Here is a 23,210-nt window from a genome sequence, read left to right as displayed (position 1 = left end):
TCGCGGGGTTCGCCGGGGACCTTGGCCTGTGCATGTGGTGCAGCTTCATGCAAACATAAAATTTCTCAAACTCTACTGCTGAGACCCCACCCAGGTCTCTCTGTCGTCTGCTGGTTAATCATGGTAACCCGAGGCTGTGTCAGGTTTTGGTCCCTGTTGCGTCAAAACCACTGGGTGCTAGAATGGGGTGGGTTGGTGTGGTGTCAGCTGGCCACCAGCCCACCCCGCAGCCCCGGTGGCTGCAGCAGGGATCCATTCCGCAAATCCCCCGATGTGTCAAAGACACCGGTTGCTAGAATGGGTCGGGTTGGCGTGGTGTCAGCTGGCAACCCGCCCACCCCACAGCCCCAGTGGCTGCAGCAGGGGTCTGTTACGTAACCCTCTCTCCCAAGGCGCAGGTCGGGCCGACATTACCTTGCCGGCCGATGACTGAGGGCTACCTGATTAATCCTGTCAGTAACATTTGCAATGCTTTAGCCTTGCAAGCCTAAGTACAGTCTAAATTAGAAAGGCTTCAGTTATTGTGCATTTATCAAGAGCCTTAACACATGGGTCCCCCGCCATGCTGTGGAGACTGTGATGGGTGGGCAGTTTGATTGGGGCGGTACACCTGACGAATGGTTAGGTTTTCAAAGTGAACTCAGGATTGGACAGAAACCTCCCGTGGAGTAGGCGAGAAACGATTTCTTGATCTTGATTTTCAGATTTCAGAGTACCAGGGGCACGAAGAAGTAAACGTATACGTACCTTGAGTTTTTGAATATACTTTCTTACATTTTTACAACTGGAGAATTCATACATGTAAAAGTAAAACCAAAAATTTGAATAAAATAATAATACTTCTTCAAAAATAATACATCTTTAAATAATCTTGACAACAAAAATACAAAGTATACATCTACAATGTTAAGACTGTGACGTCCACAGCTTTGTTACTAGCATCTACAGTGTTAACTCTGCTGTTAATGCTCATAAATGTCACCAAAAGCATCTTTCATTTGAATTCATCCTTGGTCTATTATTGTAGATTACTACATTTTCATTTACTTTTAAAGTGTTTGTAAACCTTCTATTCCAGCATTCCTCCTGCATGCAGCTGGACTCAGTATGATTAATGCACTATCTTTCTTCTGTGACACGAGGAGAGTTATGACTCGGCATGGCGGTGGGGAGACAGACAGGGAGCATGTCATAGGGCAGATTTGTTGAAAATTCGAGAGTCCGATCAATCCCCCAGCTCGGCAGGCCCATGGCCCGCTGCTGGTCGTCCTTGATTTGGCCGTGCTGTGTGCGTGCTGAGCTCTGCTGTCAGCAGATTCTGTTGTTGTGGAGGTGCATACATAATTGAACCGCTCTCCTCCTCCTTCACTACCCCCCCGAGACCCTTCAAGATAAAGCAATAAATACTCAAGCTCAGCATTTAACAACCACCCTTCCCTGTTCCTGTTGCTGGGAGTCCACAAACATGTAATTACATTTGCTGCTTTTAAATGAGTTAAAAACAGAGATACTGGCAAACGCACTCCTCGGTGACCTTGTCATTGCGAGTGCTGACATCCAGAGTGGACATTTGGCGAGCTCTCTGAGACATTATGAGGCAAAGTGACAGTTTCACAGCATCCAAGTACACATTTATTTAAGACATGTTGTAAAAGTTAGCATTTGGCATATAGAACAGTTTTGCTTTCTGCCGGTCTGACATGAGTCTCCAGCTCATTCTCTGTACAAGCATAACTCTTTTCATTCATTGTTTCTCTATGTCTTGACCCACACCCCTACACCCCCGCTCTTCACCCCCTTCCTTCATCTCTCGTGTCTCTGTGTCTGTCTGCCTATGTCTCTCTCTCTCGCTTTCTCTCTCTCTCCCTCTAACTCCATTGCTATATATAGACTTCTGCATTGCAGATGTCCCAGAGCCCCGCAGTTCTGGAGGAGCTGCTGAAGAGTCCCAGCCAAAATTTCGGCTTCCTGACACACAGAGCCCAGGCAAGCAGAAACAGCAGACTAACTGTGCTTCACAGGATGGGATGGTACAGTGTGACACAACTCTACACAGTAGCACAATATGCGTGCAGTCTGCCGTGCAGCACGGCTGAGCAACGTCCGAGGTATCACACTGCAGCAAGGATGAAGTGCCCCTCGTAGAACAGAGTCAAAACCACTGCAGTCATAATCTTTGAGTGGGTGGGTGTGTGTGGTTATGTGTGTGTTGAAGGGGGTTGTTTCTTGTTGTCATGTTAATTTTTCTGAACCATTTTCTTCTTGTTTTAGGGCATTGATGGATTATGGCTCGATTTTTAAATAAACATCAGATGTTTTAGTACCTTAAGGTCGATTGATAATCAAACCTTCATTACAGCATTACTCATACCAACTGTATCATCGAAAATACCTCATTGCCATAATGCCAGCCATAAAAAAAAAAACCATTGTAATTAATAATTTGGGTGTCAGTCAGGGACAAATAACTGTATGTGATAATGACAGAACACCAAATGACACAAATAAAGTATAAATAAAACACATTTAAAGATGTAGGAGCTTGGTTCACATCCAGTTATTATAGAATAGAATTCACATGAAATAGAATAGAGAGGAATAAAAGGCAATAAACAACAAACAATAACATCAAGGTTAACAAGGTTAGAAATAGCATTTGATTACATGCTACAACATTAATTGAGTAAAAAACAATTTTTAAATTTTTAAATCAGGGGGAAAATGTTTTGAGATCATATGTACTTAAAGTTAAATGTAATATTTTACACAGCATATGGAAATGGTTCATTTTAATTGCCAATTTGTAACTAAAACTAGCAAATATAAAAAATATTTTAATTACAGCCTGACAATCAATTACTGTTTTTTTGCAATTACTAAAATAATCTGAGCATTAGCAGCATTAGTAACTGTGTCTAGTTTCTTATCTGTAATTTTGAACATCACCTATATACACAGTCTGATTTAATTCTTTTCGCTGATACTGTCGAGACCTGGTGAGTCATGGTTATGTTCATAGATAATTTAAGCAATGTAAAATATAAGCAGAAATAATAATCAAAAAGTCATTCACATCACTACAGAAAAGGTAGAATGGTGCAGTCTAAAAAAAGACTCGAATCAGTTTATGTAACGTAATATTAACAGTTTATGTAATGAATTAAATTGTAAACTGCATCACCCCCTGACGATGATTAATAGTCCTGCTCTGTTTCATTGGTGATTGCTCTAGTTATCCATCCTTGTTAATAGCATTCATCAGTGGCTGTACAGAGTTAACACCCAATAGCAGGATGTCAGATCTTATTGAACTGTTGTATTTTGGCTGCAACGTGCACCCCGTTTTACTTCTGCTGCAACAGCAGTAGGCCATTAAGTATTTATATCTGCTGGCTGCTGTCAGGCCACAGAGCCGGCTCCCTCTCGCTCTCTCTTGCACACGCACGCTCTCACACACACACAATTTTTGTGAGCTTTTGCTGCCACTTGGTGTTAAAGGTACAAATTACAGATAGTCTCACAAATAGCAAATCAGCCCATCTATTCTTCAGGGAAATTAAATTGACTGACAATAGCCTAAATTAAACTGCTAATGCCATGTGCTTGTATGATAAATGATCATCTAAGAAATAAAGATGTTATTATTTTTTAATGAAAATGACTCAGGAATTATCTATAAAGGAAGAGGGTTGGTGCATTTTTGTTATTTGAAGTGTAACTTGTGTTGTAATTGGTGGGGCTATGATGAATAAGCCATGCTGACAGTGTGAGTGTTTGAGAGTTTGCAACAGGCCTTATTTGTCTAAGAATTTATAGACTAGTTCAGAGGCTCACTGAGTGGCCTGAACATTATTATTATTAAAAAATCATATAAAAAATACACATAGTTCATTTTAATGCTGTATTTGTTTATTTGCCTGCAGTTGCTCAGCATTGTGTGAGATTACACAAGTGTCACACAGTGTTTGTCTTGAATACAGTCATCATGACATCAGATGAGTTTGCTATGGTCAAGTTAGCCAGAATATAGCCAGACATGAGGCAGTTATACCTAAACAATAAAAGCACACATTCAGCCACTCTTGGAGAACTTGCACAATTATGAGTATTTTATAAATGTTATTTATTTTTCATGTTTATTTAAAAGTAAATTACACCCAAACTTCCAAAACAAAGAAAAAACAGCATTAAAGAGAAAAAGATGAAAATCCAGGGTGCATAACACAAGTCAATTAACAAAAAGGGGTTTCTGTTATAAATGAGATGTGACTGACTGAATCTGTCCTCTCAGTGAGGACACAGCAGACGCCACATGCTGTAAAAGACAGTGTTTGGCTGTCCTTCATCACCTGCCCTGTGATTTATTTTTTAACATTAATTTTGGCCACAAGTTCAGATCCAGTCAAGAGCTCTATAGACTTTCATACTGGCCCTATTGGAGTTCTGTTACTGTTTTCTCCTGTTTTTGTCAGTAAGGGAGATTAGAGTCTGTGATTTGGTTTCTTTTTGTTTTGGGTTAGGTTATAGTGGTTCATTCTTAGTTAGGTTTTTTTTGTTATTTTGGCCTTTGTCCACCCTGAAGGTAACTTTGTTTGAGATTGTTATTTATTCATTATTCTCTTATGTAAATAAATTCATGTCATTTGCTCTAACCTTAATCTGTGTTTGTTGGCTGCTTGAGTCTAGGGGAAGATGGGGCTTTAAGATTCATGTTGTGTCTTAGCCACCCCTAGCTGGGGCATAACAAGCGGTACAGCTGCAAGAACACAGCTGGAACACAGGACATACAGGACAGTATATACTATAAAGGACAGTGATCTGAAGAAACCCTAAAAGTTCAAATTTGAAGTTGAAGTTTCTATGATAAGTCTGAAACATTGCAATATTCTATGTTACTATGCATAACGGCTTCCTCTCTATATATATTTGTGTGTGTGTGTGTGTTTGTGAGTATATGTGTGTCTAAGTCATTCGCAGTTCCTCAGGTTGTGGCATGTTAATACATATTAGGCAGCAAAACATACCCTGTATCTTTAGAGGCCATTACACTCTTTGAAATATAAAATTACAAAGTTGAACTTGTACAAGTAAATGTCTCTTACTTCATTGAATGTTTTACATTGTAGGATGAACTGCATATGTCTCAACCTCAACTGTCAAACAATGCCGACTCCATTATATGTCAGTGGTAAAAAAAAAGAAAAAGTCCAAAAAATGAAAACAGATTTGTCTACGACCCCTCATATTTATCTGGTAAACCTTTAAAGTGGCCTGACTCCAAGGTTGGGAACCACTGGACTAAATTTGCTAACTGCTAACTGTATTGTAAACTAGCTCCATCTCAAGTAGCTACAACAGTAACATGCTGCTCTAACACTGATGCTTCTAGTACTTATGTACTTTTACTATAATACTGCATACTACATCACTCATAATACTGCAGTACTTTTACTGTAATACTGCATACTACATCACTCATAATACTGCAGTACTTTGACTGTAATACTGCATACTACATCACTCATAATACTGCAGTACTTTTACTGCAGTAGGATTTTTCATACAGTGCTTTTACTTGTAATGGAGTGTTGTTGCATTGGCACTGAATACGTCTTGCACCACTGGTTTAATATATTTACACTCAGACTGCTGCTGAATTACAACCAATATAATATAACTATTTAATATCATTTTATTTTCACTCAACTTTGGACAGCATTATCCACACTGACTTTATTTTGAAAACCGGACGTTGGCATGACAACGAGTGTGTTCTTGGTGTGGAAAGTGTAGCTGTGTTAAATCTAGCTCGGAGCTTAGCAGGAGCTTCTGTCAGTCCCAAAGGCGTGTTTGTTTCTCGGAGCCATAGGACCTTCGCTGTTGTCGTTAAGCTAATACCTGCTAAGATGACAGAGCTGAGGCACCGTGGAGCCAAAGACTCCGACCCAACGTTACAACAGCAGCCGTCAGAGGACAAGGTAAGCCCGGACCGTTAGGGAGCGAGGCTACGGCTAGTTAGCCTTAGCTAGCCATTTGAGAGTCATAACGCTTTACCCTGTGGCTCGTGTAGCTGTGGAGGAAAACTCACGTCTAAAAATACCTAAACCTTGCATTATAAAGTATTTTGTCTATGGTCGTGGTGGCTTATGTAGCAGAATGACAGTGACCATTTATAAACAACGTTACAAATGATCCGCCAAACTCCTCGTAATTTAGCCTTGATTGGCTGCAGCTCGTTACGGTCTTCCTGGGTGTGCTCTCTTCATGAAAACAATCTGCATAAGTTAATATTGTATCGAAGCTGGCTTTGCTTACTGTATCAGACATATGCCGAAGTATAAAATAGCTCTGCTTGTGTAGTAAAAAAAAGACCTAAATGACATGTCACCCAGTGTTTTATGTAAGAGTAACGAAGCAGCAGTAAATTGAAAAGTGTTTGTATGGCGTTTGGCGAGACGTTTTGCAGCAGGGGTGAATTAGCATCAAGTGTTGCTTTCCTCTATAGTGACTGGTGAAGATGGTCTTTGCTGTTTTAGTTATTTAGTTTTTTACAACATTAACTTAAGACAACAGTTTACTTCAGCCTTATTTATTGCTGAAGGGCCTGGTCTGACTCCTGTTGACAGTAACAACATTAGCTTAGCTAACAACAACAACAAGCACACTCAAGCAAGACGTAATAGTTCACCCCTTTCTGTATTTACATAAAAGGGAAATATGTGGTTTATCTCTGCTGTCAACATGGATGTTAAATGTTGCGCCCCAGTCAATAGTCGGAGCAAAGGAAAGGGGCGTGGTGATGAATGTCGAGATCTGTGTAGGACGTGATGACATGATTACAGGAAATTGTACAAGAGTTAAAAGCAGATGGGAAAGTGATCAATGCCTTAAGCTTCACACAACAAACTACATTTCCCTGACATGCCTTTCATATACCAGAGAAACTCACTCAGCATCAATCAGTCAGTCTCAATCAATAAGATCAGGTTACAGAAAAAACATTACTGATCATTTGGCTCTTAGTGTATTCCTAATTTGTTTGGAGGAGTGGAGTTCATGCAGACAGACAGTCTAGACTGAGTACTACAAATTGGTGGTCACATGAATCTATTGTAACCTTAAATACAACATGCACACTAGACTACCAGGTTAGCCTGACCCTTGTACCTTTGACCCCTCCACCTTGTACAAATACCAAAAGAACCAGGATTTATCTAATGTGGAGTAAGACGGGTGCATATGTAGATGTGGACACCATAGTAATCGCGTTGCCACAACAACGCTCCTTCAAGGGGACGTGGCAATTCTTGGAAATCTAAATTGATATTTTCTTTAAGTCGGAGCGAACCACAATCATAATCAAGAATAGTTTATTAGTGCAGGAAAGTCATCTTGCCCTCTCAGCAATGTAGTGATTATATCAAGTAAAAGGTGGAGGGAAAGAAAGAGCTGTGAAAATCATCATTATTAGATCTGCTCTGGCCCTGCTGTGACCTTTTTATCTGGATCAGCTTCATAAAGATAGCTCTAAAGAAAATTACATCTGTTAACGAAATGAGGCTGACGCTAGTTCATGTGAGGTACTTTTTTATTTGAGGGGACGTCTCGTTCAAATGACCCCCCGAGCATGTGCATGCTTTGGCTATTCAAAACAGTCGGTTCAAAATATTTGCAGCTGATGAACCCGCAGCACGACACGGCTCAACAACCTGGATCATGGCTCTGACGTCCCAGTTAAAGTTGCTGAGTGATGGAGCTTCTTCTAATCAAAAAGCTGATAAACAAAACTGAGATTCTCCCTTGTGCCCCTCGACTACAAGGAAGAAAGACGGGGGAGGAGAGGGGGAGTGTTTATGTGACACGGGCGCCTATTTTTAACTCGAGCATCCTGAATGACGGATATTGTCTCCATAGAAACCAGCTGACGGAGAATGGGTCTGCCTGTGCGTGTGTGTGTGTGTGTGTTGTGGTGACCGCCTCTGCATTCATTATCACAACTATTTGACAGCACATACTGTTTTATAAGAGGCTTTCATGTCATTTGAAAGAAAGTCAGTGAAATTTTGCAGATCTTGGACATTCGTGCAGTCATGGTTTCTAATCCAGAGAAAATGAATTGATCAGGACACCATCTGACTGCTACAGCTGTAAAAATATGAACTATTTTAATGTTATCATGACTTTTAAAAAATATAAATGTAAAAAGGATCTTTTTGAAATACATTTTTTATGTTAAAACAAGAGCCTGGACAAATATGATCAATCATGGGAACAATTCAACATATATTATTGTCATATTAATGCACAATTACATTTACCAGGCCTTAAAGTGCCAGATCTTTTGGTGCAGAAAGTTGTTTTCATTGTGGATTTCACTTCTGCACAATGCAGATTATGCAGATATTTGTTTAAAGTACGACCGCGTCACTGCACCACCACACTCTAAAACTGAGTCTAAAGTGCATATTTTCATGCAAATTTAGCATAATGTGCAGAATATGTGCTGAATGAAACAGCGACCTTAAATGTGAATGTGTAATTTCATGAATCTGTCGCACCACAGATCGACATGCATATTCAACACAGTCGTACGGTGGTTTCTATGAAGCACGTTTATATTGTGTGAAAAGAGGAAATCTAGTATTTAAAGGTGATAATTGCAGAAGTGATGGTAGACGTGTGGTAAATGGCGTAACATAGAAGGGATAAGATAAACAGGCTGAAAAACAACAACAGGCCTATCATTCCATCAATCCAGCTGCAGTAATTGTACAGCAGCGGCCTGACACCGAGTGGGCGTCACACAAAAAACAGCAAGCCGACCATCTGCTGTCTGGCCATGAGGTGAGATCTCTGAGCCTAATTTGGTCACCAGCAGCAGAGGCCGGGCGTGTGAGGCGGGGGTGTGTTAAGTGAAACCTGTCTAACCTTCGAACGTCGAACCTTTTGAAAATTGTCACCACATAGATCAGTGTGTGTTTCCACAGGCTCAGTCAGTGAGCAGGCGGTTCTTAGAAATCAACAATATGGACGCAGATGATTTCAGCTCAGCGTTCAGTCGCCCCCACACAGCCCTGAGCTGACAGCCCTGCTGGTGTTTGCTTATTATTTCCAACTCTTAGTGATGAAGCCGATGTTCAGTGAAGTACAGTGTGGTCTCACACACATGCACACAGTTTTTTGACATGTGTAACATGTGTGTGTGACACGTCTGCTGTTTGTACGCTGAGCTTCTGACCAATCAGCTTCTTCATAGTTACATTTTTTGGTATAATTTTGTGTGCAGTATAATACAGTCAACACATAGATTGAGTATATTAATATAAGTTGAAGGGAATTAAAATGTGAATAACTATTATGTAAGATTAATGTTATTTTATTGTATTTCAACTTCTAATTGGTTAATTAAATTGGCACATACTGTTGACTCGGCTTTTATATATGCAGAGTTATATATTACAGACCAGGGTTGTATCTTAGTCTAATATTACTGCTCACATAGGAACACAATAAAAAACTGTTACTGACATCTCATTTAAAATGTTAACAGTAGTAGGTAGATTTGTGTATCGTCTTTATTCACTAATATTTAATCTCCTTAGTGACGCTGTATGAATCATAGATATAGAGGTAAACTGCTGTGTGCAGCTCACACTGTCAGATAGTTGTTTGCTTTAAATGGAGCAAACAGAGAAACATTTAGAGATAATTTTGAGTAAATTTCCGAGCCAAGGCAGCTGACATATTTTAGCGTAAGATGTGGACACAAAATACCACGGGTAACCTAGATACAGTATCATGTGATATGTGTAGTTGAAGTCGTCATGTAAACAGTATTTACTTTAAGGTATTTTGTTTGCTTGAGTTGCACCGACCTTGTGTTGCTGGAAAAAAAATCATAGTTAATGCTCTCAAAAGAAGAAAAGGTTGAATAAAAGGTTGATTGTCATCATGCTACTGCACACACTACACTGTTCAGACTGATACTAACATGTCAGTGTCTCATTTCTCCTCCATCTGTCTCTCAGGGCTCCGACAGTGAGCTGAAGGTTGACAAAGACGGGGTGTCCGACAGCGATTCCAAGGTGGACTCAGGGGTCCCAGAGGTGCCAGTCCCTCCTGACGACACCCCCGTGGTACTAAACAAGGCCCTGTCTGGACTCTCCTCAAGGTACGCTCACCACCGATGTGATGGTCCAGAATAAACTGTGTGCGCATTTACAGACGTTGGACGTTTATTATCTAAGAAAACATTCTGTCTTTGCTTTTCTAAACTGCAGTGAGTCACTACAGATTCCGTATAGAGCTGCTGACCTTTATCTCAGCGCTGTTACACATATGCAGATGTCATGATTCATACAGAGGAATCCCTCCACACAAACATTTCTGTTTGAACAGCAGCCAGATATGAATCATTGAACTGAAGGATCTGGTTTTTCTGGCAGGAAGATTATTGATATTAAACCATAACAATCCATTTTTGGAAAAATATCATCATAGTGATTTATCACTCTGTAACCATTACCCTGCACTGGTTTTGAAGAGTGGTGATACAGTTTTCATGTTTAATCTATTTATACTACTCCTGATCCATTTCTTGGAAATGGTTGGTTATGTTTTTAGTCTGTGGTTTCTTTTTATACCTTTGAATTGGACATTAAATATAAAGTGTGTGTGTGTGTGTGTGTGTGTGTGTGTGTGTGTGTGTGTGTGTGTGTGTGTGTGTGTGTGTGTGTGTGTGTGTGTGTGTGTGTGTGTGTGTGTGTGTGTGTGTGTGTGTCCCTCAGATGGAAGAACTGGTGGGTACGAGGAATCCTCACACTAGCGATGATCTCCTTCTTCTTCTTCATCATCTACCTGGGCCCAATGGTGCTTATGATGATTGTGAGTACAAACGACACCGACGGTGCTTTGCAAAAAAAACAAACTTGGACATCTATCGACCACTTTGCCCCACAGAACAAGTGAGCACGTTTTTTGGAAGTTGCAATCCAGTGAAACTCAATTTTAGACATATTTGCAAAATAAACCTCTGCGATCAGAAGTCTGTCATATTGAAATGAAAATATGTTGCGCTTGTATTATGACAAACACAACATATTGCATCAACAAGTGACAAACTAGGCACAAGAGAATGGGGAGAGGGTGTCGATAGAGAGAGTAAAATATGCTGAAATACAAAAATGTGTCAGTTGCCAAAACCCTGTAATAGTGAGAGACAACTAAATGTTTCCACCCAAATTCTGACAAACCTCTGTGCTTTCACAGTAAAAAAAGAAAGTTGTGCAACCTGCTGTGCGGGACTAGATTCAGAGGTGATAGTGACAGTCATAACATGTACGTTACTTTGATACCAAAAGTAAAACAAAGAAACGCAGGAAACGTGTATATTTGTATCATCAGGTAAATGGTGTAAATTAGATTTTAAAACTCAGTCCCAATTTTAAAGTTTCAGCCTGGTTCCCATGGATATTTACTGCTGTTTTTTTTTAAAGTATTACATCTCATCTAACTATAAAGCAAGGACTCAATCTGTCTGTATGTCCGACTGCCCATCCATCCTTCGTTCATCTGATTTACTTCAACACTTGGAGAGTGTATTATTGGGCACCCGAGGATGTGCAGTGTCAAATTTGGTACAATTTGGACATGTTCAGTATTAATAAACTTTAAATAAACAAGCGATCAGCGCTCTCTGCAGCAGCAGGGGTGGCAATACAAGAGAAACACGGTTGGAGAAATCCGTAATCTGTCAAAAGAGAGGAGTAGGCAGTGAGAACAGAGCTTTTCATCAAGAATGGACTCTTTCATGCTCATCCTTCCCACAGGCAGAGAGTGGTGCCACTACAGACAAAACACACATTTTTTGATACCACACACAAACCCACTCAAATCCAAACTGAAGGCACAGAAAGCAGGAACAATCTAAGAGCCCAATATGATCAATCCATTTTATTTTAGGATGTACATTATTTTATTCTTGGATGCAGGCTTTATTTTAGGCTACTTTAAATGAGAAAAGAACATTTACTTACTATTTAAGTACTTATTATTAGCATTTGAACAGGGATTGCACTAGTTTGACGATGAATTGTGCAAAGTTTTGAGTTTCATGCAGCACCTTCAAAACAGTTGATCTTTTGCACACAAAGGAAAACCCACACATGCACACACAGAAAGATAGTCCTGATGCTCCAGTATTTTTGTCCCTGGTGACTCAGTGTTCCTCTGTGCAGGTCCTCTGTGTCCAGATAAAGTGCTTCCAAGAAATCATCACCATCGGCTACAGCGTTTACCACTCTTACCACCTGCCCTGGTTCAGGACGTTGAGCTGGTGAGGCCGCACGCTCACACACTTTCTCACACACACTCACTCGCACAATTCTACATTTAATTGAGGTGTCATGCACAGAGCAAATATCCCTTTTTTGCTTCTTTTCTTATTATGTCGTGTCATGTTTTATTTTGTTGCAGACTTCCTGAGGTTCGTTTTCGGAACTGTTTAAATGAGTAGATGTAGACTGACAGTATTAAGCCAATCAACAAATAATAGCAGAAAAATTGTAAATCATCAGTGCTGTCATAGAGGGAGTTTGATTTTTAGCAGTAGTGGTGTCGGTATAGAGTGATAGAGATCAGATTTTTGACATTCACTATGCCCTGAGCCTGAAAAACCTGATGAAAAGTTAGAAATTTGAAACATGTGGCCCTCTAATTTTTTCTCGCAGGGAAGTGATTTTGCAGCACAGTCGATTCTTTCAGCTAGATTAAATATTTCACATCACAACTTAAATCCCTGCTTAAAATGTAACATGTCCCTCCATCAGACATCAGGACATTACAGGTTTTTCTGCAGGCATACTGAATGCACAGTCTGATTAGCTTGCTGTCATAAAGCCAGTAGATGTGTACATTTTCTCCAACTGTCCGTCCCCACAGGTACTTCCTGCTGTGCGTGAACTACTTCTTTTATGGCGAGACCGTGACTGATTACTTTTTCACACTGGTGCAGAGGGAGGAGCCACTTCGCATCCTGAGCAAATACCACCGCTTTATCTCCTTTGCCCTCTACCTCACAGGTACAAACACTGAGATCAGTATTGACCCATCAGTTAGGTAAACAGGGACTCCCTTCTCTTCTTGTATACTTTAACTGATCAGTATGTTTGACTGCATAGACCAGGGGTGTCGAACTTATATTAGTTCCACATACAGCCCAATTTGATCTCAAGGGGGCTGGACCAGTAAAACAAATTGAATAATATCGTACAAAAATATATAATATATATGTACCTTTACTTTAATAAAACATCTATTTACAAAACAGATGAACAGCCTGAGATGTCTTAAGAGAGTGCAATGTCAACAGTATTATGTCTCAGTCTTTTACACATTATTTTGCACAGTTGCTGTTTATTGACAACGTTTTGCACAAAGTTCAGCATGGTTTAAATATAACCACAATATTTATTCATTGTTTTTTCAGAGAATTGTATTCTGGTCAGGGTAAAACAAAAAAACCTCTGAAGCAGCAGAAAAATTGGACTTTGCAAAGTTATCCAGTGGGTCAGATTGGACCCATCGACAGGCCGGTTCTGACCCGCGGGCCGTAGGTTTGACACCCCCTGGCATATAGACCTTTTTATGAGCGCCACAAAACAGTAACACTAACCAGCTGTCATCACCAACCATACGGAAATGTTTCTATTGACTTCTTTTTACCATAAAGTCCACACTACTTCTATAGTGGTGGAATAAATTATACATTTACATTTTATTCAATGAAACTAATAAACTTAAGATGAACAGAGCAGAGGTGGCTGCTTCACACACTAATTGTCATGAGTAGCCTTGGTAGCTGAGTGGTTAACACGCATGCCACATAATGGCAGCCTCCCTGTGTTGATTCCGGTAGGGGATCTACGCCGGCCATTCCCCTCCCTCTCTTCCTCCCTGTTTCCTGTCGGCCTCTCTGCCACATACTATCAAACATAAATCTTAAGGAAAAAAAAAAAAAAGTCACATCATGAGTGCTAATGTTTTGACTCCAATCTGGTAATGAAACGGGTAAAGAAAGACAACATAGCATCAGCATCTATCAGGACAGTGATTGATTAATTAGGCTGATAGAAGTTGAATAATAAGATTTAGAATATGAAACTGTGTTTGTGCCAGTCAGTCACCGCGTTAACTTTAGCGGTCCCACTTCCTGTGCTTTAGGTTCTTTCAGTTTGTAATTAAGTGCTGCTGGCTGATGTAACAGGATGTGGAGAGGAAGGAAGCACCTTGACTCTGTATGTTTTTTGTCTTGCTGCTTACTAGATTAAAGGTGAATCTGAAAGGCTTTTCTCACATACAGCACTAACATCTGTTCATGTAGAGATTCTTTGGAAATAGTGGTGTCATACCTTGAAGCGCGTGAAAATATGGTCAAATAGAGAAGCACCTCCTCACCTCAGTTATATCTACAGTATAAATAGAGCGGCTCGCTGCACATTAACACCGGGCTTTGTCTGAAATAGATCAAGCTAAATTTAACCAGTGTGACCAAAGATGACCTGGATTCTGATTTAATTAATCTGCTTCTTACAGACATCAGATTTCTGATTATGTCACTAATGTTTCATACGTAACTCGTCCTGTCGTTGCAGGGTTCTGCATGTTTGTGCTGAGTTTGGTGAAGAAGCACTATCGCCTGCAGTTCTACATGGTAAGCATCACCACGCCTCCTCCTGGCCTCCAGCCGTGAGGATACTGGGTTATTGATGAGGCGAGCTGTAATGCAGGCCTTCAGGTTATTGGAGAAGTGGGCCAGAGATTGCTCTAGAAATGCTTGGCACGCAATCGTCCCAACTGTGTTTTAGTTTGCGTTAATCAGAAAACTGAAGTGTATTCAAAACTGTTGGTGTGCAGAATAAAAGCCTGTGATGTTTGAGTGTCCTGGTGATGGATACTACTCTCCCATAATGAGGAGCTAATCACAAAATGGACAATATTAAAGATAATAGAGGATTTGTCAATTAAGTTTGTTCACTTCCGCAACACAGATTTCTAAATGCATTGTGGTATCTGATAAAGCCATTGTCTAGTTTTATTTGATGCTATCACTCTAGTCTTGTCCTGACAAACCCATCACTGTGCAATCATTATGGACTCTGATCACATCAGCCTCAAGGATCACACCAGTAGTTTTGGATGTTTAAGCCAAATAAAGCCTTTCCTGAAATCTACACCCATATTAGAGCTTAGTAATATTTTGTAGAATTCTCTTAAATATTCAAAATAAATCTTGAATTGAATAAACTAAATTTCATCCAATGAGAGCACACATCTTATGCTGTCTTCCACTCTGAAGCCATGTATTAAAATTATACATATTCCCTGTTGGGAAGCTTATGAATGCAGAGTTATGTGGCAGCTGATTGGAGAAGCTCTTTCAAACCTTGATTTCAGCAGGAAGATCTCAAAACTCGAAAATGAACCGTGTGCGTATGAGTTTCATTACGATGCATTAGCTATACTAAGTCTCTGCAAGTTGTTTTGACAAAATACTAAAATAAACTGAAACCATTTGACCCCTTCAAAGAAGGAACTCTTCCTTACAGGAACTCTAAAATTACAGAGCCACTTGCGTAATGAGATTCATCATCAGGGAATAATCAGTTTGAGAAAATGTAGCTGCTATGTGTCCAAGTCAGCAGAGAAATATTAAGAGTGAACGTTGCTTTCGTAATATTGAGTAGTAGATTTTGAATAGAAGGTGAATCTAAACTAATCATTGTGTAAACATACCTGGTTAATCTGGATTTCTTTCTCCCACAGTTTGGTTGGACTCATGTGACTCTGCTGATTGTGGTGACTCAGTCTCACCTCATTATTCACAACCTGTTTGAGGGCATGATCTGGTGAGTAAACAGTCCACTCATCTCATCTTATACTGTACTGTAGCTTAGCTTGGCCTGCAGAAAAAATATCTTCTCTCTGATGGTGAAATAAAATTTAATGATGTGGATATGTTGGACTTGTACAGAAAATGCACCATGTACACATGATTATCCAGTCAAATTGATAACTTTTTCAAATTTCCCTGCTTCATATAACTTATTTTTGTATGATGAAAACTCTTCTTCTGTCCGAATAGGTTCATCGTGCCGATTTCCTGTGTGATCTGTAATGACATTATGGCCTACATGTTTGGTTTCTTCTTCGGCCGCACCCCTCTCATTAAGGTTGGTTATAATAGTTCTCACCCACTGCGTCAACATTCAACTCCAACACCAGATGTCTTTTTATTTGACACCAGCAGGACACACATTCATACCTAATATATGAAGCAGTCACAGGACATGACATTAAGTACTGTACAGTACACAGCAACATAATAAACTGATTGTGTCCTCCACAGCTGTCACCTAAAAAGACATGGGAGGGATTCATCGGTGGACTGTTCGCCACCATCGTGTTTGGCATCATGGTAAGATGTGGTTTATTCTTGCACCCCGCTAGAAAAGCCAACCTTCACACAACATGCTGACATTTTAACACAAGTTCCTAAAATATCTTTAAATCTTTGGAAATACATTCGACGAGTTCCTTATTTCATTTTCTGTCCTAATATGCTAGTAGCTAGAATAACTAACTAATACACTTTATTTGTCAAATAAAAGGCTTTCCAGTTTATCTTGCTAGTTACTATACACTATATTCATATAAAAAGCTTTTAAGTGATGAGAATTCAGAGTAACTAGCCTTTGCTCTCCTCCCAGCTCTCCTACGTGATGGCAGGCTGGCGCTACTTTGTCTGTCCGGTGGAGTTCAACAACGACTCCAACAGTTTCCAGGTGGACTGTGAGCCGTCAGAGCTTTTCCAGCTTCAGGACTACGCCCTGCCCAGCGTCCTGGAGTCTTTCACTGGATGGGTAAGATTCATCTCCAGTCCTGCTGCTCGCTCAACTATTTGTACACATGACAACACAGTGTGTGAAGCAGTGGAGGCCCTGCCTTTAGATAATTTAGATAATGTGATATTTACACTGTGAATAATGATTTTCATACATGTCAGGATTCAAATTTAAATTATGAAATAGATAAAAATGTGGAGGAGCCATTTATCAGGCAGTCTCAATGTCAAATGCTGGTCTTCATCTAACACCTCCTTCTCTCCACAGACCACAGTGCGGCTCTATCCGTTCCAGATCCACAGCATCGCTCTGTCCTCATTTGCCTCCATCGTTGGACCCTTCGGTGGCTTCTTTGCCAGTGGCTTCAAGAGGGCCTTCAAGATCAAGGTAGGTCCCTCAGAAAGCAATCATGTCTTAGCCTGGAGTTTCAGTCAGTGTTTCTTTTCTCCCTCATATCTACATGAATTCCTTTGTGTTGTGATGTAATTACAGAATATATTGTTTATTGTGCTTAATTGCATACATGATATTTTATGTGTTATGTTGAATCTGTTATTGTTAGTTATAAACTTCTCTCTGTTGTGTGTTATCTTTAGAGACAGTTCAAGCCTTTCCTTTGTCTTTTCAGGATTTTGCCAACACTATCCCGGGTCACGGTGGCATCATGGATAGATTCGACTGCCAGTACCTCATGGCCACATTTGTTAATGTGTACATAGCAAGCTTCATCAGGTAAACCACATCTGTATGAAATACTTGCTCTTGAACATGTTACATATCTAATATTTGGCCTGTTGTCAGATTTTGACGCTTATTTTAACTAAATACACTAGTCCTGATGATAGATTACCTCTGGATCTGTTTTAAAGATGTCCAAGTTTCAGTCATAATGTGTGTCTGACATGGCTTTTCAACAGAAATTAGCTGGTTAAAAGCTTTTCAGATCTGCTTCTCTCCCATTGAATCTCTGAATATGAACATATTCCTCATTTCAAAAGTTTAACTGCTGGACACAAGGTGCATCCTGCTTAAGTTAAGTCCATTCTCAGTTTTTGTGCAGTGGAGGCTTCAAGTTTCCACATCACACTTGTGTAAGTTGCACACTGGACCATGATTAGCTTCCAAATTATTTGTGATGTCACAAATCCTGCTCATACTTGCACTCAGATTTAAGGTGAGCATGTAGCTGCTAAAACAAAAAACCTAAGGATCAATATAACAACAGGTTTTAAATCAATAATATATCATGTATTCTTACCGATCTTACTGTTGGCATGCCTGTCAGACCTTCACTATTCTAGTATTGTTATAAGTGTTAGTTTAGAATAATAATAACTCCACAGTGGATGTGTAGGTCCTGAACAGGGCTTTTTCTAACATAACTAATTCAAATCAATCCTTCAAATCAGTGTAGCTAGTGATTGATATGTAATCTGTTAGCTTTGAACATGATTCCTATCATGAAAAATAGTGAATTCTTCAGTTATTTTTTATTGTGGAAAGGCTAACGACAAATACTCCTCCAAACACTTGTATACTCAGTACTGCTCTTATTATGCACATAGCTTCATTGTGGAGGAGGGGGTTATTTTTCGGTAGAGGATGTGTGTCTGATTGTCCATTTCCTTCCTCCCAGGGGCCCCAACCCCAGCAAGGTGATCCAGCAGCTCCTGGCCCTCCGCGCCGACCAGCAGCTCTACATCTTCAACTCCTTGAAGGCTCACCTGATAGAGAAGGGCCTCCTGCCTGCACTGGAGGAGGCCGCCGCCTAGAGCCAGCCGGAGCCACGCCGGCTCGCCCTGAACGGGGATGGAAGACCGGAGGGGAGGGAACCACCCGGGGGGGAGGCTCTGTGCAGCCCCCGGAGCTCTGGGAGACTTGCAGTGCTTTGCGTGAGCGAGAACACATCCAAGAAGAAAAAAAAAAAAAGAGAAAACAACAAAAAACTACAGCCTTGGGTCATTCCATGTCATTTGGGTATGAGAGTCGTGTGTTTGTTCATACAGTTGTGTGAATCATGTTTCTTACACCAGTGTTTTCAGGTTGAGTTAGTGAATTACTGTTACACATTTCCATAATAGCCAGCTTATATCTATTCACACTGTTGAACAAAATGTTGCTCAGCTGTACATTACTACCTGTATCTATACAGGATATCCTCTATATACCTAATAATGTGTGTTAATATTTTATTGTACTTTTTTTTGTTTTTTTGTTGGTTGGTTTGTTTTGTTTTAATGCACTGCTCCCAACACGTTACTCACTGTACTGTTACACCTGCTGCAACCCCCCTCCCCCTCCTTTTAAGTTTTAATTTCCTTTGTTGTGATTGTTTCTATTTATACATAGATGGTTTTTATATTTGGTATGTTCTATTATCTTAATGTCTGTGTCTGATGTATTCAGACAGAGTTTGTCTTTGCCATCTGCCATATGCATTAATGTGTGTGTGTGTATGTGACTCTTCCTGTGTTTCCACTGCCATTCATCACTTCAAGGCCTCTCATACTTTGCCAAATCACAGACAGTATATTTTCATGCAGGAACATAAGATGGATGATTTAAGTTACCCCGAAGTATTTGACAGGATCAGTGCAATGTTGAAATTCACAATCCGGTCTGTTTTTGATGAGTTTGGTGCGTGAAGAAGCAGTTTAGCAAAACTGTGTCTTATTATGAGTCAGAGGAAATATCTGAAAGCCAGTGTGATGGACACCAGCACCCCTTTCAGCATAATACACAGTCAGCTGGTAGCTATTTTACGGGAAAGCAAGTGGCGCACTCACAGATAAAACACAATCCTGTTTTTTTTGTTTCATTCTGTATTTTTTTATCTTTAACAAGTCAGGAGCTATAAGGTTTTACACGTGGTGAGGTTGTTGCATTTGAGCATTAGAGCATTTGTTACACTGTTGTGATGGGATGTAACGGTACCTGTAAGGCATGTTTCGATGAAGGTCTCTACACTGCCGTCGTCTGCCTCTGTCTGTTGAAACCTCGCCACCATCACAGCGACAGAGCAGAATTTATGACTTTCTCGGGTAAACTTGACCTATTTAAGTATCATGCATCGTATGTCAAGTTGTAGTATGCCAATACAATCAGCCACTGTATACACGGCAGTCAGTGGTAGTGTTTTTACAGTATGGAGTTCTGTTATATACTGTATACATGCCACTGGCCAATGTGTTTTATTTGGTGGTAAAAATATAAAAGCTTCTTTCCTGTTGGGTTCAATTCTGCTGTTTTAAGTTTTCTGAATTAATTTCACCTACAGTCTGCAGCTGTAGTATATTTAAAACTGTCAGTTCAAGCTTCTGGTTATTTTTTTATTGGATTGAGGAGTTTAAAATGTTTTACAATTGAGAATCTGAGCCACTGACTCCATTTAAAGTCATCCTCCACTCAGAAATGTGTTTTTCTTGTTCCTATAGTTGGATTTTTGAGCTCCGCTGTGCAGAATGACACATGTGCAGAGTTTGACACTAGGACACTGCTTTTACTTTCATCTGCTTAAATTGGAAAGTTTCTGTGTTCACTGAACCTTTGATCAGACACAAGTTATTATTCAAAGAAGAGTGTATACATCTTAACACGTGTCTGGAGGGGGTTTTTAACCTCAGGCGAAGCTATTGACAGCTTATAGTTTACAACAGGTGGACCATAAAGTCACATGCATTTTAAAGGTGCACTCCAGCTATTTGGTTGCATAAAGTTGGCAAACTAGCAGGCTGAGATGTCCTGTCGTTTAGTCCTTAGTATGGCTCAAACTCCAAAAACGCTGCATCCTACATTTCCCATAATGCAAATCAGTTGCACTTTTCTTTAGACCTTCCTTGACAGGTTATTATCAAGGTTTTTTTTTTTTTTTAATTCTACCCCCTCAGTAACTGTTTTAATTTTCAGTCTCCAAACCCTAGCTGGTGTAACATCAGCAGGGTTATTTTCTCAGTCTTAAAGAAGCTTCTGGAGAGGAAGCAGTAAAACTCATCTTCTTGTGTGAAAATCAGTGGAATTCCTCATTAAGACTGTAGGAAGATATGTAAGAGTTTATGTTGGTATTGTTGATAAATTGATAATATATTGTTAAAATTGATGTTGCCAGGTTAGTTCTGTATAACATTTAGTCTACCTGGACAGTCAGTGGTGCTGTAGAAGGGCTCAGACAGTGCAGAACACTAAAGCATATTCAGTGTGTGTGTCCAACTCTGGTCACATTTATTTGTCAACCAGTCATATGAGACTGTCCATCATGTTTGTGCACATTCATTATGTTTCTCTCACCATCTGTCAGACAAAAGAATTCATTTATTTTTCACTATGTCAATGAAAAACTAAATGAACTGAAACATTTTTGAAGACGTAGATGTTGAAGTAAACCAGTCAGAACTGTTTCCGTGCTCCGTGTTATCAGAGAAAACAGCAATATGAACACATGCAGTAGTCGGTGTAGCAGTGATGTGGAGCTCTGTATTCTATGTCTCTGTATAGAAATCTATGAAACAGCTTTTAAACGTACACTCACACAGTAAATGACTGCTCGACTTAATCGGGGTCATTCTGGATCAGATTCTGCCCTCAAAGCTACTTATATATATATTTTAATAAATGGATTTGCATCTTTTGTAACCCATGAAGGGAATCCATTCAAAAGAGTTGGCTTCAATATTTTTCAATGGAAGAAATCTCATACTGTCGAGCCTTGGCTTTCCATGTTTGTTTTTCTGTCGTCTGAATGTGACTCGATTGTCCGCGCGTTTTTATGATGTCATTCGTTTCATTCATGTCGTCGGCTTCACAACCAGTCTTACGCTTAACTTTAACTTTCTTAAAATATTTATTTACTGTAAACAAATGAAACCTTTTCAAAGTAACTATAATGTAGGTCACATTTAAAGGTGCAGTCTGTAGAATTTAGTGGCCTCTAACAGAGTATAATATTCACAAATATGTTTTAATGAGTTTATAATCACCTGAAAATAAGGATTGTTGCATTTTTGTTACCTTAGAATGAATCCTTTATATCTATATTAGGAGTGAGTCCTCTTCTATGCTGCCCACCATTTTCTACTGCCATGTTTCTACAGTAGCCCAGAAGGGACAAACCAAACACTGGCTCTAGAGAAGGGCTTTCTTGTTTATCGTGAATTCTGCAGCCACTGGACTGGTTGTAATCTGCAACCTCGCTGCTAGATGCCACTAAATCCTCCATACTGGTCCTTTAAGAAGATGTTTAGAGATATGTTGAGTGTTCTTTAGTATTTTTGGTTAGAAGAATATTTAAAGTATTATCATTGCCATATAGGAAAGAGTATTGAGATAGCAGAAAGTGTTTTCTGTCTGTCTTTTCTTGCTGTGACTGTAGTGCAGTTGGGTGTTTTCTAGGCTCTTCCCTGGTAACTGTTGTGTGTCAACTTCTGTGCTCTGTCACAGTGCGAACTGAAGCAACTCCGAGACTTGTAGCGCTGTGTTGCATCACCTCCTTTTGAGTAGGCAGGAAGTTTCATAGATATCTTGTATTTCTCCGGTTTCACCGCCCCGGCCAGATGTGGCTCGGTTTTGGCTCCGTACTGCCACTTCTTCTCTGTCTGTTGTTACCGTCGACCACTAGAGAGAGCTGAAGCTCCTACGGTCTGCTGAAGGTTGTAACACTGATGCTGCATCACAGCTTTATCACTGCTGTTTGATACATTCCACTCCTGTAAAAAAGTAGAGATGTGCTCACGGGGAGGCAGAGTAAAAGGAGACAAACAACACCTTGAGTTAACTTAAAATAAAACCCTCTTAGTTTGTTTCTTGGCACCCAGGAAACACCTCTGTGCCATTTTGAATCAACACGGTGCCACTTTGCTGTTGTGAATCCTGCGCAGCCAGGACCTCTGAAGGAATGTATGGGAGTTGTGCAACATGACTGTCCCACATATTGTAGGCTCTCCTTTTGTGCACATTTTATTTTGTGGTTATAGATTCTCTTATAAAGTTGTATGAGTTCAGTATATTCTCCTTAATCTGTGCAATGGTTTGTGTTGAGTTGTACATTTGTCTAGAGAAGCTTTGTACTCCTTGATGCTAAAATGTGCTTTGCCTTGGTTTAAAGATAATAAAAGGGTACAAAAACCAGATCATGTGGTTTGCTATGTGTGTGTACAGTACATGCGTGTGTATGTGACTATTTCTTCCCTCATGTTCTTCCCCATTTTGAAATAGATAAACCTACCAGCCCTTTTTATAATTATATATTATATATATATATATAAATATTTTTAAGGATAATGAAACATTGCAGTGAGTGTTCTTTGGGGTCAGTTG

General features: G+C 39.9%; 1 protein-coding gene across 1 annotated transcript; it reads left to right on the top strand.

Moving 5' to 3' along the window:
• The first annotated feature begins 5,814 nt into the window (after positions 1-5,814).
• On the top strand, positions 5,815-23,021 carry cds2 (CDP-diacylglycerol synthase (phosphatidate cytidylyltransferase) 2). The gene is made up of 13 exons (XM_062417727.1): positions 5,815-5,978; positions 10,029-10,171; positions 10,788-10,884; positions 12,237-12,334; positions 12,940-13,079; positions 14,652-14,710; positions 15,823-15,905; positions 16,142-16,229; positions 16,406-16,474; positions 16,767-16,919; positions 17,169-17,288; positions 17,530-17,633; positions 18,538-23,021. The coding sequence occupies exons 1-13, from the start codon at positions 5,907-5,909 to the stop codon at positions 18,671-18,673; spliced, it is 1,362 nt and encodes a 453-aa protein (XP_062273711.1). The 5' UTR covers positions 5,815-5,906; the 3' UTR covers positions 18,674-23,021.
• Positions 23,022-23,210: the final 189 nt, after the last annotated feature.

Source organism: Scomber scombrus, chromosome 4 (genome assembly GCF_963691925.1).
Source record: "Scomber scombrus chromosome 4, fScoSco1.1, whole genome shotgun sequence".
Taxonomy (NCBI): Eukaryota; Metazoa; Chordata; class Actinopteri; order Scombriformes; family Scombridae; genus Scomber; species Scomber scombrus.
The sequence above is the reverse complement of the archived record's forward strand: the minus strand, read 5'-3'. Positions and strand labels throughout refer to the sequence as shown.